The 16,221-nt window shown below is 54.7% G+C and overlaps 4 protein-coding genes across 4 annotated transcripts; 3 read left to right on the top strand and 1 right to left on the bottom strand.

Annotated features, from left to right (window-relative positions):
• Window positions 1-1,295: 1,295 nt before the first annotated feature.
• On the top strand, window positions 1,296-2,534 carry KVR01_001081 (uncharacterized protein; the record flags this gene model as incomplete). The annotated part of the gene is made up of 2 exons (XM_044782535.1): window positions 1,296-1,926; window positions 2,005-2,534. The coding sequence occupies 2 exons, from the start codon at window positions 1,296-1,298 to the stop codon at window positions 2,532-2,534; spliced, it is 1,161 nt and encodes a 386-aa protein (XP_044649036.1).
• Window positions 2,535-4,292: 1,758 nt separating this feature from the next.
• On the top strand, window positions 4,293-5,508 carry KVR01_001382 (uncharacterized protein; the record flags this gene model as incomplete). Its single annotated transcript, XM_044792225.1, has 5 exons — window positions 4,293-4,373; window positions 4,437-4,473; window positions 4,539-4,613; window positions 4,671-5,043; window positions 5,124-5,508. 5 exons carry the CDS (start codon window positions 4,293-4,295, stop codon window positions 5,506-5,508), a joined length of 951 nt encoding a protein of 316 aa, XP_044649337.1.
• A 4,572-nt stretch (window positions 5,509-10,080) lies between these two features.
• Window positions 10,081-12,319, top strand: KVR01_001543 (uncharacterized protein). The gene is made up of 2 exons (XM_044789792.1): window positions 10,081-11,207; window positions 11,266-12,319. The coding sequence occupies exons 1-2, from the start codon at window positions 11,087-11,089 to the stop codon at window positions 11,976-11,978; spliced, it is 834 nt and encodes a 277-aa protein (XP_044649498.1). The 5' UTR covers window positions 10,081-11,086; the 3' UTR covers window positions 11,979-12,319.
• Window positions 12,320-12,652: 333 nt separating this feature from the next.
• KVR01_001581 (uncharacterized protein) lies at window positions 12,653-15,260 on the bottom strand. The gene is made up of 6 exons (XM_044792600.1): window positions 15,034-15,260; window positions 14,589-14,910; window positions 14,370-14,502; window positions 14,232-14,298; window positions 13,838-14,152; window positions 12,653-13,776 (listed from the first exon to the last, which is right to left on the bottom strand). The coding sequence occupies exons 2-6, from the start codon at window positions 14,699-14,701 to the stop codon at window positions 13,142-13,144; spliced, it is 1,263 nt and encodes a 420-aa protein (XP_044649536.1). The 5' UTR covers window positions 14,702-14,910; window positions 15,034-15,260; the 3' UTR covers window positions 12,653-13,141.
• Between the last annotated feature and the right edge of the window lie 961 nt (window positions 15,261-16,221).

Raw genomic sequence — 16,221 nt, 5'->3', positions numbered from 1 at the left:
AAAGTAAGGTAAGAAAGTAAATATAAAAGTATAAAATTTAACTTTTATAAAATTAAAAACATAAAAAGTCTTTACTTTTAATCTTTTATAAATAAAATTATATAATATTTTAACTTTAAAAGTTTTATTTAATAGTATTATTTTAATAAATTATATAAATATTTTAATATAATAATTTTATTTAAAAATATTTTATATATTTTAAAATTATATTTTATTATTATAATTTTACTTTTAACTTAATATAATTATAATAAAAATATATATTTAATAACTATTAATATTGTATTTAAAATATAAATTAATAATTAATATAAAAGTTTAAAAAAGAATTAAATAAAAAATATAATATAATTAAAACTATATATAAAATATTTATAATACTTTTATATAATAATAAATATTTAAAACTTAATATTTAAAAATATAATACTAATAAAAGTATAGAGAGAGTATAATAGTCCTAGGTGTATATATATAATCCTTTCCTTATAACCGTTCTATTGAAATAATACTAGTGAGATATTTCATTTTAAATTCCTGTTATGGTGTAAAAAGTTATGTCTCCACACTTAGACTGTCAACAACTATCAGGCTAGGTGAGCCATTCCATGATTTGAGGCCAAGTGTATATGGTAGTCAATTAGTATTAAGACGAACAGATGCCTTGTGACCCATCGTAGGATGCTATGGCCAGGTGGCTTCCGTACAATCATCATTGAGAAACCAACAGCCTCTTTGTGGAGACACTCAATATATTTATTGGATCAATGAAGCTAGAAACATGTAGACCTATACTCACTGCCAAGACTGTATTGCCATCCGTTCGTGACATCTACTCCTGGCTGCGTTCCGGCAACCTTGGAAGGCATCAGCATGACCATGCATGATTGTCTTCACTTCAGCGCTGGATCCGCATCATTTGAAGCATGGCTTTCAAAGTAATTATTGCTCATTTGTGAAAACCTTTTGCTGAAGTGTAGTCACCTGTGCTTGTTTCATCCCTCTTTGCTGGCAACCAAATCACCGAGTCACATCCCAATTTGCTCGCAGCTCGCCGGTACTGGCCAAGGCATCCACCCACAATTGTCTATCTCCGGCGAATTGAGGCAGACCATTGGCCTTGAACTTTTCTGACCTCCATTCCTGTGGCTATTCCATTCACAACAACAGCACCAAGGTTGTCTTTTGGCCACACACACACACACACACACACACACACACACACACAGATCCGAACCTGCACAGATCCGAACCTGCCAGACCCATCCCACAAAGACAACATCAAAGGCAGCATGGCTGATCAAGGACAATTGAAACTCATTGGTGTGCCGAAGTTCTCCACAGACTTCGAGGTTGTGGGCATTTCTGATGAGATAGAGGGAGAAATGCTTGCCATCAACTCCATCTACGGTGACGGAACGTGGGAGATTGAAACGACATATATCGACAACGGCAGCCCCAAGATCCGAACAAGGCTGAAAGTCCCGTCGCAAGACCTCTCGAGCGTTGAGGAGTGCGTTTCTCTGAACATCGTATTGCCTTCAACGTATCCTCACCAAAGGCCAGAGTTCAAGGGAGTCAACAAGTGGGCCAAACTGTCCCGACGCAACCGAAACATTTGCACTCTGGTCTTTGTGGCTATCCACCAAAATTTTAGTACGGGGAATGTCTGCATCCACGATGCTCTGTTATATGTAGCAGAACGGAGCAGTCTTTTGAATGAGAGCGGCATGCTGGATGCAAACAAGACAGGTGACGTTGAGCCTGGTCTGGTCGACGAGCTCCAGTGGACTCTTTGGGATGACTTGAACATCAGCAACATCTCTGCTGAGACGTCCTGCACCGTCTGCATGGACGAGGGCCTCGCCTTTCAAATGGCCCCACTGCCCTGCGGTTGTCATTACTGCATGACCTGTTTCACCGGTAAGCTCGCACCAGCTGGCAGAGTCCCCCCCTCCCCCTTCTTAGCGTTTTCAGGACTGATGAATGCATGCAACACAGCCGGCTGGGGTGTTGCGTTTGGCGCGCTGGAGCCCTACACCTGCTGCCTCCAACGCGTCCCCGTGAGCCTGATCGAATCCCGCGTCAAACCCGGACAAAACGACATAAAGCGCTACACCCAGATGCTCCTCGCGCGCGACACAGCCCACCCATTCTTCTGCGCCTACTTCAAGAAGTGCGGCAAGCTGGTAGGCGGTTTCGACGAGAAGGCCCTTCGCTTCGCAGCATCGAAGCGAGGCGGCGGCGGCATCCTCTGCCGGTCATGCAGGCTCTGGACCTGTGCAAAGTGTCGGACGCCGAAACACACCGGCGAATGTGTGACTGACCCAGACATGGCCAAGCTGTTCGAGACGGCTGATATCCGGCGGTGTCCAAAGTGCAGCGAGGCGATCGAGAAGGACGGCGGCTGCCCCCACATGATCTGCCGGTCCTGCGGCAGCGACTGGTGGTGGAAGAGGAGCGGCGCGCTTGAGCCGTTCCTGGGCTACGGCCGGCACGACGACGACGACTGGCTTGACCAGGAGGACTAACGTCAGCCGGCCCGACACGGACGACAACTTTCACAATGGAATTCTAAGTGCACGCGCTCGTACACCCCGATAACCTCTATACTAAGTGCCGGATTGCCGTTGCAGCTATGGGAACTTGACAGAAAGGAACATGGAAGGGTAGGCTGGTCACATGCACTAATTACGAGGCATCAACTTCCGAGGTCCCTGGATCTTTGCCTCAAAAACACACGAGACCTAACCCCTGAGCATTAAGTTGTATGAGATTGTCTCAACAGAGGTCCAAGAATTCTGAATTATAAGACTCAAGTGCTGTATATAACCATTTCACACAATGATTTACAGTCTTCCCGTTAGTATTCCAACTCTCACAATCACATCAGGTACCCAAAAACCAAGAAGACCTGCCTGCGTTGCCGACGGGGTTTCTCCTGTCTAGATGTCGCCAATTATTGCTTATGGAGCTCTTCTTCTGGGACCGTACGCATCTTTCGCGCCGCAGTCGATCGCCCGTGATTCAGCTTTACGTAGTAGAGTGAGAGGCGGCATACTAACCCACGCCCTTTACCGAGTTTGTCTTCAGCCGTCTTTAGAGCCACGCTGGTTTCACGAGGCTACCAAGTTCCGTAAAGATAATTGGCGCTTGCTAGATTCATGACCCCTTCTGGAGCGGGATAGTCTCAGGTCAATGCGGGCATTCGATCCAAGATTTGCCCGCCGGCAGCTAGGTGCGCCAGAACCTGTAGGACTGCGATCTAAGACTTCAATTGCCGGGGAAACACATCAGACCATCTGGTAATGAGAACATCCTGTTCCACTTGTATGTGCAAGTTCCCCCGGGCCCATAGCCATGTAAAGTGTCCAACGAGTGTTTTCGACGTAGATACCTAGATAAAGAGATACCATGAGTAGAGGAGAAGTACATCAATCCTTTTTCACTACTGCCCAGGCGAAAACCAGTTTTGCTGGAAGTATATTGGAACAGCCGCCAAGTTTGCGAGTGTCTGGACACCACGCTAGAAACGCCCGGCCACGGTTGGCTTCGCGAACGATCCTGATGTCTGATATCTGCACGGACGAGACACCGTCACGCGCTTCTCCCGGGAGAGGCTCTGACCGTCGCCCACTCCGGAGGCTTTCGGGCGAGTATGAGTACTCATCAAACGCCATTTCTGTTCCCACCCTCGCGCCTTCCAAAGTTTCTTTACACAAGTTCCCGCACTTTGTTTATTGAAACCCCGAACAAGGGATCAAGACAAGAGCCGTGTTCAAGTTCCACAGAATGAGGCTTCTCATTTTACTGGGCTCTGCGCTGGCTACTTTCAAGGCTGCGCAAGCCCTGGATAGGCCCCTGCCCGACGCTTTGAAGCTGGTTTATGGTCTACCCGAATGCTCGGTCAGTTTGTTTCTCTGAGCTCAAGGCTGCACCTTGAAAAGACCCGCACGTGATTGACAACTTCTAGTTGGGCTGTGTGATACAAAGTGCTCCGGCTGGGCCATGTCCACTCACAGATATCGACTGCCAATGCCGAAGTGAAGCTGTCACGAAAGCAGGGGCAGTTTGTGTCTTAGCAAACTGTACCATGGCGGACTCCGTTAGTATGTGGCCACTGCTCCCAAGCGCAATCACTTCCTCCAGGAGTCAACCGTTAGTGCTGATACCTGAGCAATTCTATAGCTCTGGCTCAACTCCAAGCGGAACTATGTGAACTTCCTCACGATTCCGTCAACCCTACCATCTGGGGAGTTTCAATTATGGCTGGGACTGTTTGTTTTGCCATGCTGGCTCTGAGGCTCGTCGCCCGCCGCTATTCTGGCAACAAACTGTGGCTCGACGACCTGTTCCAGATACTGGGAGCCGTAGGCTGACCCCTGATCAAGCACCATCCCTCGGCTCCTCACATTAACATTCCGTCTCGATAGATTGTGATGATACCTCTTCTCGCGCTCGCCATCATGGGTAAGAAAATCACTCCATGTTTCGTATGTAGGTACGCGACGACTGTTGTACTAAATTTACTCAAGTCAGCATTCATGGGCTAGGGAAGCATGTTTACGACATCGAATTCAAGAATTCATATACAGACGTCTTCAAATACTGTGAGTCAGCCACAGAATATAAGATGCCAACTTTCCGACTCACACTGCCGTGAACAGATTATCTCACGGAAGTCATGTACCACGTCCACAGCACCCTCATCAAGCTTTGCATGCTGTTCCTCTACCTCCGCATTTTCCCTGATAGACTCACAAAAGGCCTGGTCTATGGCGGTATCTCTTTCCTGGTGGTGTCACAGGTCATCGTGACCTTCTTCACGATCTTCCAATGCAAACCAATACAAGCGGTCTACGACTTCGACATCAAGCAGAAGCAGTGCCTTAGCATCACCGACATCGCTGCCTCGGGGACGGCCTTCAACATCGCGGCCGAGCTGGTGATCTTCTTCATCCCGATCCCCGTCGTCAGCTCCCTACAGATGAGCAAGGCCAAGAAGATCGGGATCCTCTTCTTGTTCAGCGTCGGACTTGTGTAAGTCATCCCTCATCGACCCAGGAGCATCCTTTGCCGGGACTTTAGAAAGAACTGACTGGAGGACCCCCTTCTACCAGCACAATCGGCGTTGCCTGCGTCCGCGCCCCGACGCTCACCGCGCTCAGCGACCAGCGCGACATCACCCGGAGCCTCGCGCCCACCTTCGTCTGGTCGTGCGCCGAGCTGACGGCCAGCAACGTCGTCGTGACGCTGCCAGCCGTGAGCCAGTTCCTGCACGCAGGCCTCAGCAGGGTCACGAGCAGCGTGCAGTCCTGGGTCAGGAAGACGGAGAAGACGGCGGTTGGCACACGCATCTTCGGGCCCATGACCCGCAGGCTCAAGGGCAGGGGCAAGACACTGCCGCATCGCCTCGACACCATGGCCAGCTTCGACTCGCTGGGACCTATCACGCTGACAACGGTTGTCAATCCTACTGGTGGGGGTGATGAGAAGTGGAGGTAAGGAAACCATGACAGCTGATTGCCAGCCCTGGAGACTTCAAATGTTACTTGGTACACCTGTGCAAGCGGAAACTGACCAGCATTCTTTGGCAGGAACGCGCCGAGCACCAGCCATACTGTTGACTCGACTACTACGCATACTGATGGCTCCAACACCCTTCAGGGCAGTCGAACCTCGTGCGACAAGAAGGTCTGATGCACACCAGGCGAATGTGATGTTGGTGCAGAATGGTCAAGATGTATAAATAGAACATGGAAGCATGTATAATATAGCTCGTCATATTGTGTGTCATGAACTAGCAGAGCAGCACTGGCAACAGATTGGACGTCCATGAATAGTACGCAGCCTGGCGGTGAAGCTCGAATAATTACCATGCGGGCTAGCAACCGGCCATTTCCATCCTTCACCCCCAAATCCTCACGAACACCTGCTTCTAGACCAGTATATTCTCAGCACGGGATCTCAGACGGGATTCCTTCGCTCGGATTGTAATGAGACCGGCCCAACAGGTGCTTGATGCGGCGTGGTGTCGCATCGCACTACCTATATAGAGCTACCTAGGTATATAGCAGACCGCGCGTTCTCCAGTGCCAACGTGCATAAACCTTTGCGCGAAGGATCAGGCCGGAACCCGCGCCATTTCACTTTGGCTCGACTCTGCATGGTCACCTGGGCACATGAAGTTCTGTTGGGCCTGGGATCACCATCCCGGGGCTTTTGTGAATATTCCGATGGAGGCTTGCCAACACGCGCATGCAAAGTCCGCTGCCGCGTTTGACGCCACAAGCGACGTGTTTGTGCTGGTGCAGAATACTGCTAAGCGCGGCCTATATCGTGTCTGAGCCGTTGACAACGCACAGCAGGAGCTGGTCGACGCGTTATCGGGCTGCGGGATGTGCCACTTGTCGGTGTGCGGTGTGCGGTTATCTAACACACAGGAGGGTTGCCCGCGGCGAGGTCTCGTTGCCGGTCCCCCATCTCGACGCGGCGATCCTGTGTTGGTGTTCCGCAATGGCGCCAAAGGATCCATGCATGGATTTGAAAGATTCAGTTTCCAAAAATTGCAAGGTGTGTTTCCGGCAGAGAAAGTCTAGCCAAGAACATTGAGACGGTCACGACTCTCAGGGGCCACCACCACCTTGGGCACCCCGGGTAAAGTGATTGAGGCTGGCGATGGTCGTTTGTCAACAACATGTCCCCGAAGGTCGATCAGGAACGGGGTCAAGCCAAGGGCACACAATCCTCCTTCATGAAACACCGTACCTGAGCCGTGGTGATCAACATGGTGTCTTCTGACGGGCCGCGAACGGGCGGTGGCGACAGGGGGTTCAACCGACGACTCGGTCCCCACATCCTGGATTTCGCAAGGACCTGGAGTGGATATGAGGGCTTTCGACAGGCTACCAGCGTCACTGGTGCAGGTTTTGGTGGTGTTATTGCCTGGTGCTTACTAGGGCAGTTATTACACTATTACACAGTAGTTGCTCTTGGGACCGAGAGGGGGCTTGGGCGCCCGTGCGCCACCGGTGTTTTGGATCGTCACCTCTGCACAGACTTGAAACGAAACACACCGAGGGGGAGGAGCCAGGCTGGATTGGCGCATTGAGATCAAATGATCAATACGAGAAGATGCAGGATGGATTGATCGATGGTTCCAGGACGGTGGTAGACGATGCTGTCGGCAGCCCCTCTGCCCCTTGACTCAGGACAGGCGTGCATGGCCTGAATCAGTCTGCGTCGAGCCAGGTAGGCAGGAGGGAGGCACAGCATTGCAACCACACTGCAGAAGTCTGCCCCGAGTTTCCACAGCGTTGGAGATTCTGCTTCTGGCAGACTAGTCCCAGAAGGGGCCATGAGCTACCACATAGTATGTGGTGGGCGGAGCCTCACGCCTCGAGATCTTGGTTCAACCACTGCAGGCTGGACAGATATTCGAATCAGGGGCGCTGGGTGTGGGTACGGAGTACGGTGCTGACAGCGACCTGCTTCAAGATCTGCATGCGACCCTTCCATCACGCAACGACAACACGAGAGGGAGCTGTCGAGACTGACAGCCCAAGAATGTGACGACGGACTGGTGAACCCCGAATCAAGCTTGAAGATTGAAGATTGACAGGCGAACAGTGAACAGTGAACAGTCAACAGTCAACACATGCTGTCCGAGGCGCCGTGGCCCGGCCAAGCCTGGCTTGATTGGCCGAGTGTCCTCGGGAAGATGCCGTGCTCGAGCATGAACAGCATGTAGGTAATCAATATATCGAGTGGGACGGGGATGCACGCAGGCACGCAGGCACGCAAGCACGGAGGTAGGTGCCCAGCAGCCCAAGGTGCCCCGGCCGAGTAGGTGTGGGGCCCGTTTCTCCGGTGTGGGCCTGGTGTTTTCTGCTAGTCTACAGTGGGGAGCCCTGATGCTGACGGTCATGGACCATGGACGATAGCACCGACAGATGCGAGCGTGGGATGATGTGCCAGCGTGCCTGCATAACCTAGCAACCTAGGTACTGAGATTCAAGGCTCCCGGGCGGGCACGTTTCTGATCTTGATCTCAAACAGGGGAGCAGAGCAGAAAGGCAGAAAGGGTGGGCAGGCCGGTGTTGAAGCTTAACTCTGATCTGAGGCGATGCCCGATAATGCTGCTGGATGTAACCCTGGGGGGGCTATCTGCCAGTTGCTCTGTGGCCCGTGGCCCGTGGCCCCCGCGCGCGCGGGACGCCGGGACCCCTGAGGCAGCACGTCAAGCTGTAATCTGTACAGATTACTATGTTGTATGTCAAGCTATGCGGGCAGGGCTGCAAGCATTCTTCCCCAAAGGAGAATGCGAAACACGCGGGCACGAGTTCAGACGAAGTCAGTGCTGAAGGGGCACGGCGAGGAGGTCAGGCATTCCTTGGCGTGTACTCTGTAGACAGACAGACAGGCAGTCAGGCAGTCAGGCAGTGAGATCCGGGACGACAACTCGGAGCAAGACAGGCAAGGTGGGTACGGTATAGAGTACTCCGTATAGGGTATAGGGTTTAGGGTATAACACGCAAATAATAAGCATACCGTGTGCCTTAGACGGTGGGCCGCCCAAAAGACCAGAGACCAAACCAGCTCTGCCAGCCACATTTCGGCAAAGTGCATTCTGCTGTGCTCCCATTCTAAAATTGTCCCCAGCCAGAGACAGGCAAGACAGGCACGGCGTGGCAGTCGGCGGTGGGCTAGCAGACCAGGGTCCAGCACCTGTCGACTTTCCCCATCCGGCAGGACCCAGCCCACCCGACCCGTGCGACCCACTTGTTCAGCCGCCCCAGCAAATAGAGAAGGGCGGATTAGCCGCGCAGTTGCTTCTTTCCCAGGTGCCTTCCAAGAATCCAAGATTCGGGGTGCGACCTCCAATGCGCCTTGCCTGCTTGCCTGCTCGCCCGCGCTTTTTGCATGCACCTTGCCGTCGGCCGGCTTTGCAGAGAAGGTGCGGTGCATTGGTACATGATGCATTGGAACAAGGTGCATTCCTCCATCTGATCTGCCCCCCCCGTCTGCCCATCTTTCCAATATCGAATCGCGCGTCTGCATCGGCACCGTGATCTGCCGGCTGCAAGTCAGCGATAGCCGACCACTTGTCCTGCTGTTTTCCCACTGGCTGTGGCCAGTCCTCCCCCCTCTGGCATACGGTACGGAGTACGCATGCCATGAGCCGTGTCTTTGTCAGAAATCACTTGTCGGCCCCCCAGGTTGTACATGAAACTGCGGCGCTGAGTCGAGCCCAACCATCTTACGGCAGGTAAATGGCGTGCACTGCCGGCCATCTACAGTACCTAGCTTTAAGTACTAAGTACCCAGCTAAGGTTTTTCGGTTGTTTCTGGAGACTCCAGGCCGGCCAGGGTCAGGGTCCTCCCGTGCTCGCTCGGCTAGCGTCGCCTACCCCCCATCCCACATCCCCCATCCCCCATCCCACATTCCACATTCCACCAGCGGCTCCGACAACCCCTCAACACACCTCAACGGCCGTCCAACGGGGCGGCGCAGCAACTGGGACTTCTTTTCTGTTGGCGCAGAGGTCTAAAATTGACATGGCCCGGTCTGAGTGAGCACTTCCTCTCGGCAGTCCAGCGTTCCGAAGGCAAGGTGACGCTGCCTACTGCGCCGTCTGCTTAAGTACCGTCTATTCTAAACTTGGCACCGGCTGCGGGAACATACCACGAGGCGCGCCGCACACCCGCGCACAGCAGGCCCTCTAGCGGCCCTGGCCAGGTGGCCTTCCAATATTGCGACTGTCGGGCGGAGGCATCGCCTACTACAGCGAATGGGCGGCCACCTGACCCCCCTCCCCGACCCGCGCAGAATAGCCGACGCAGCAGGTGTCATCCTTGACCCACACCCCTGCCTCGCGCTGGCCAACCCTGCCAACCTGCCAACCAGCCCAGCTTGGCTCACGAAATCCGGCACAGCCTTCCAGCTTCTTGTCGTCGTCAAAGGGCCGAGCGTCCGTGCAGCCGTGCCAGTGGCTGGCCCTCTTGGGCCTGTTGGCCTGCCGTCTGACAACCGCCGCGGGTTGGTGCACGGCGCGGTTGTTGCGCTACTGTGGTGCTCTTGTCAACGTCCAACAGCATTGAACCAAAGGCCGAGGCTGGCTGGTTGCTGGTTGGGACAATTGTCTGCGTACCCGTCCTTATGCCCGCTAGAAATCCCTTTTAAAATTGACTCGGGCCTCCGAGCGGCGACCATCCATACCGAAGTACTCGGTACCCCTGTTCCACATCTGCACAACGACTCCCTCTGCGCGTTGGATGTAACCTTGTTGCATACCCAAGGGTATCATCAACCTTGCTGCCCTTGCTGCCCATGCAGCCATGTTCATCTCGAGCCCCGAGGCCAGGGGGTCGTTTCTTCTTCTCGCATGCAGCACGCTACGCTACTCCGTACCTACTGTACAGTTGCCTCCCCCGTCGACATGGGTCTAGTGACTGTGTTCCTTTTCTTTTTCCCTGCCTGCGCCACTGGCCACTTTTGGCTTGATGTCTGGGTGCCGGATCCCGATCCTTGTGTGCCATGGCACATCTGCTAGAGAAGTCTTCTGGCCTCGTTGCCCACCTGGTCCCCCCCCCCCGAGACTACAAAATGCATACGGAGCCCTGGCTCCTGTGTCAGAGTGCAACCTTGCATTGTCACAACGGTCGTATCTCCTAGATCAGGGTCCGTGAGCATATTCCTTTCTATCTTGCTACCTCATCTTGCTCTACCGAGCACATCACATCGCCTGCCTTTTGAGTTGCGCCATCACTTCCTACACCGGCGGCGCAGCCTGTTGATATAAACCTCGACTCATTCCCCGTCCCTTCTTGTTCGAGAATCGCATACCAACCATCCCACTGTGCATACTCAAACTCTGCAGTCCGAGACTCCGTCCCATCTCTCAGTAACACTATATTTACTCAGCCTTTGTCCCTGCACCGTATCATTTCTCCAAGCGCTCAGGAAGTTGCCCAGCCTCGTACCTCCCGCCTTTAAGCGCCGTCCTCTGATATATAAGCCGGACCCACTCCCCAACCTTCTCACCCCCATCCCCACCACCCTTTCGAAACCCACTCAGTCAAGATGCTCTTCCCCCAAAGCTTCATTGTCGCTGCCTCGCTTGCGACAGCAGCTGTTGCTGCTCCATACGAGAAGCGGTGCAAGCGGGACCCAGCTGTCGCCATCACCCTGCCAAGCACAGGCTGTAAGTGTCCGACGAACCCCTGATCCAGTAATATTCTAGCACTAACACAATAATATAGCAACTGACCTGCCTGCCCCCGATGCAAACCTCACACTGAGATATGTCGCCGTCGGCCACGGTATTCAAAACTACACATGTGCAACGGCAAACGCATCAGCCGTGGCTACCGGAGCTTTGGCCGTCCTATACGATATAACGCCGCTGTATCCTGGCACGCCCAACACCGGCCTGACTGCCGATGTGTTCAACAAGATCTCCTCCACCGTGCTCTGGGAGCAGGCCATCCCCCTCAACCTCATCAACCCGGCCGCCGGCATCCCCACGGACAGCGCCAGCACCACAAACCCCTTGGCCGAGACAGCCTACCAGGCTGACGCCAGCAACCCATTCCCCAACCCCATCCCTGACCTCGCCCTCGATGGCCAGGGCATCAACGCCAAGTACCTTGGGGTCCACTACTTTGACGCCAAGTCAAGCCCTACCTTTGACCTCGCCGGTGGTGCGGACCCGGCCGGTCTGTTCTTCAGCGGTGCCAAGACCGGAGGTGTCAAGGCCCCGACCGACGCGGACAAGGGTGTGCTCAACACCGGTGCCGTCGACTGGCTTCAGCTCGGCGACAACGGGCGCGGTCTGAGCAAGAACGTGGCCGATGTATACCGTGTGGTCACGGCAGGTGGCGTCGCCGAGGCATGCTCGGCGAGCGGGGCGAGCAACGCGGGTGAGGCATTCAGCGTACCGTACACCGCTCAGTACTGGTTCTATGGTGCCTGAATTAGAGGTCCTTGACGGCTGATTTGAAAGGGGCGTTGGCTGGGTCTGGCTGTTGTCTATTTCCGTATATATTTTGCATTTCTGCTCATCGCATATACCCCCTCCGCGTCGGTAGATTATGGATCGACGACCAAAGGTATTATTGGAAAAAAGCCCATGGGGGCAGTGGCAGCGGGGGAGGCCACTTGGCTCAGCCGGAGCCGCAAGGTGGTCCTCCGTGATGCTAGAGCGCGAGCTGTTAGAAGTGTTCCTATGCTGCTAGCCACTATTTAATCTATACTCAAAGTGTAATGAGACGTGCTTATGATGAACAAGCAATAAAAGCTCAAATGGTATCTTCATTACTCGCCGCTGTGTATAAGTGTGTTCCTAAAACGGAAGTGCTCGGGAAGAAAACGACAGATCGTTTCACGATCATCGGTGCCGCGTTCCTGGGCAGGCGGGCGGGCAGGCGGGTCCGTTTCGACGATCACACGTGATAATGGCAGGGAAAAAGGTCCTAATTGCAATGGACCTGGCCGCCCCCCTCTCCCCTCGCTCTCAAACCATTTTACCGCGAGGCCTTTTGAGACAAAATCCTCGAGGGTCTTCCCTTGGTATTACTTGCATCACGTTTGAGCACACGCTGGGGCTCCCGCTGCCGAGTCATGACAGCCACCGCCAAAGACGTAAAACGTATTCAAAAGATGGTTCCGATGATACTATGCTATGGGAAAAATTGTTATCCAGGAGAGATATGGAGAGACGTCGTCGACCTGCCCGCCTCCGCGCTCGCCGTGCTCACTTGGCAGGTCACACAATACCTACCTATCCACTGTGGCCCTCTCTCCCTACCGTACTCTATATATATCCCCCTTGCACTTCCCGTGGAAGCATCTGTCGCCTCCTCCCCGCCTGGTACCTGAGACAGAGACAACGGAATCCGGCGATCTGGCGCCACCCTGACTCTCAAGCACCCGCCTGACCGTCTCCAGCCTCTTCTGCACCCGCAGCCAGTACACATCCTGCTGCGCCGGGCTGAGGTCCTCGACCACGCAGTCCATCTCATCGCTGGGCTCTCTTCTGCCAGGACCCTCACCACCTCCGTCGCCGTCCGACAACAACAGGTACCGGCATGACCTGGTCCACAAGTCGGCTTGTTCCGAGTCCATAGAGCAGAGGCTCTACCTCCTGCCATCGGCACCCATCGCAAGGTCAGCCTCGAGGCCGCCAGGGTGCTGTCCCATGTACTCCTCGGGCCGCGGGTCCTCCGTCCTCCACTGGCCCGTGGCACCGCCGCTCGGCATCGGGACCTGGCTCGCGCCGGCCTGCTGCCCGGCGTGCTGGCCTGCGCCGGAACCTGGGACCGTCCGAACGACCTGCCTGAAGCGGTAGACCTCCTCGAGGATCATCTTGCGCATCTCGCCCACGTCCTCGACCACCTCGAAGTCGAAGTCGAAGGTGGTAGGGCAGTCCGGCTCGTCGGAAGCGTCGTGCCAGATCTGCAGGTACGGGTGCTCGAGTGCCTGCTCGACGCTGATACGCGAGGACGGGTCGAAAGCCAACATACGGTCCAGCAGGTCGAGAGCATCCGGGTTGGCGTTGGGGAACAGCGAGGCGAAGGGCTTCTTGGGCATGAAAGGCAAGTTTCGGACATACTCCTGAGCGCGGGGCGAGCCGATGCGGGACAGGGTCTCCTCGTTGGGCGTCCCGAGGATGTGGAGGATCTGGTTGAGCTGGTCGACGTAGTCCCTGCCCTTGAAGAATGGTCGGCCGCCGAGAAGCTCGGCCAGGATGCAGCCCACGGACCAGACATCAACTAAAGCGCGGAAGCAGTCAGCAACACGGTTCCGGGCCATCGAGAAAAAGCTGCGACCTACTGGCTTTGGTGTAGCTCTGGAAGCTCAACATGATCTCAGGGGCACGGTACCATCTCGTAGCGACGTATTCTGTCATGTAGCCGGCGTTCTCCTCGGGGTCGACTGAGAAACCACGCGCCAGCCCAAAGTCGCAGATCTTCAGCTCGCAGTCAGCGTTGACCAAGAGGTTTCCGGGCTTCAGATCACGGTGAAGGACGTTTGCCGAGTGAATATATTTCAGGCCGCATAGAATCTGGTAGATGAAGGACTGGAAGTGAGCGTCGGTGAGGGGCTGGCCTGAACGGATGATTGCAGCGAGGTCACACTCCATCAACTCTGCGCAGGTGGAACCGCCATTGTCAGCATTCTGTCGCCAAAGTTGCGAGCAAAGAGATGCACTTCATTGACGACGTACCTTCGTACAGATAAGTCTCGTTGAAGTTGTCTGGTCGAGGAATATCCATGTCATACAGACAGGTGATCTACTCAATTTGGGCCATCAGCCGAAGTGCTCATGGGCTACGCAATGCGGCGGCGAAAGACGGCAGCTTACATTGCGATGGCCTCGGAAGTGTTGGAGGAGCTTGATCTCACGCAGGGCGCGCTTGGCCAGGATCTTCTTGCTGAAGACATTGGTGACCTTCTTGATGGCGACACCCTCGTTGCTCTGGTTGTTGACGGCGGCGCTGTAGGGACACGAGGGCAGTTGTTAGTCGATGTTTCCAGCCAATTCGCAAGCCAGAAGCAGCATTGCGGCACACCGGCCACTCACCACACGATACCGTAGGCGCCCTGGCCCAGCTCCTTGGTGACGGTGTAGCGCTCGTCCACGATGAAGTCCTGGTTGAAGACCTTGAAGACCTTCCGACCTTGTAGATCCGCCATCTTGACGATTGTTTGACGATTGTTTGGGGCTTATTATCCTGGTGGGTGTGGTCTCTCAGAGGTGAGGTCAGTCTCTGGTCGTCAGATGCGCCCGAGACAAGGTCCGAATGTGGTGAAAGGAAGATGTATCTGGGCAGACAAAGGGCGCCGGCTGGAGATAGCTGCTGTCGGGTCGGGGGACGGCCAAGGCTGCGTGCGTATGGGGATATCTATGAACGGAGAGCCCTGTCAGAAAAGCTGTCCATGTGCGCTGGAGAAGCTGAGACGCCGCCGCCCAAGGGTATCGAGTCGGTGGTGGCACAGCCGATGGGGAGGAGGGGGGGGGAGCTTACATCGGGGCAGCTTGGGTGGTCAGAGGAAGGGATGGGAGACGGCAGCTTCCAACACTCAGGTCGAGAGGGTCGGTGGAGCGGCTGAGAGAAGGCCCCCTTGTAATATAACTTGAAGGTACTGTAGAAGTGCCTGTTCCTGGGTTGTACGGTGCAGTGCAATGCGGGAGAGGACGCATTTGCGGTGCCCAGTCCACAATTGTTGCGGTGCGGGACTTGCGACGAAGGAGGGGAACCAAGCCTAAGCACCTGCCAGGACCAGCAGAGACCCCCGCCCGTTGGCTGAGCCCGCACAACAGGCACTAACCACACACACACACACACTCACACCCGCTCTCCTCCACTGTAAGCCGGGCCCCACCCTTGCCGTTGACCTTGGAACTCTGGTCCTTGCCAGCCTGCCATGACCAGCAGAGGGCCAGAGGCACAGCACTACTGTGTACGGAGTAGGCTTGCCAGGACCGGTCTAGGCTGGACCCAAGTCTCTGGCCAGCCTCGACGTGATTTGCGGATTCCCTCCAACTGCTGCGCCGTGTAACCGCGCGACAACCCACATCACACTCTCCCGGTCCTGGTCGTGGGCAAACCCAGCCTGCCAGCCTTGTCCTGCACCCAAGTCCTACCATCTTCATCTTCAACTACATACGGTAGGCAAGCACTTGGAGGTCCAATGCACACACACACACATCGAAACCTGAGCCTCGGCCAAGAAGCCCACGATTCTCACCGCAGCAGCTAACCGGCGACCATGGTAACAACGTCCGCTCCATGAATGCACGAATTGCCAAAATGGCATCACCTGGGTATGGGAAATCCTCAACACACCACACAGCCTCATTCTCACCGAATCCTACTCAGGGGGGAAATGGGGCTCAGCAGAAGCCGGCAGGAACGGGGCAGGGAGAATTTCTTGTTAAGGCTTACGCCGCAGGCAGACGATGCAAGAATAATAATAATATCTGGACGCTAGATCCGACCAAGCACAAATGCCACTAGCGCCCTGGTGAGCCATCAGGCAGGGCTCTTCGTCTGATCTTTGGCGCCCTGCAGGTGGCTTCCTTTGCCGGGCATGACCGCCCTGCCGCCTTGGCCCCCCCGAATACACGGATACCTGCCTGTCTCTCCAAACCGACATGACGCCAATTGGGGGCTGTACGCAAGTTACTCCAAGGGCGCGCGCGATAGGGCTGA

The sequence above is a fragment of the Diaporthe batatas genome (assembly GCF_019321695.1).
Source record: "Diaporthe batatas strain CRI 302-4 chromosome Unknown Contig00002, whole genome shotgun sequence".
In the NCBI taxonomy this organism is placed as follows: domain Eukaryota; kingdom Fungi; phylum Ascomycota; class Sordariomycetes; order Diaporthales; family Diaporthaceae; genus Diaporthe; species Diaporthe batatas.
The sequence above is the reverse complement of the archived record's forward strand: the minus strand, read 5'-3'. Positions and strand labels throughout refer to the sequence as shown.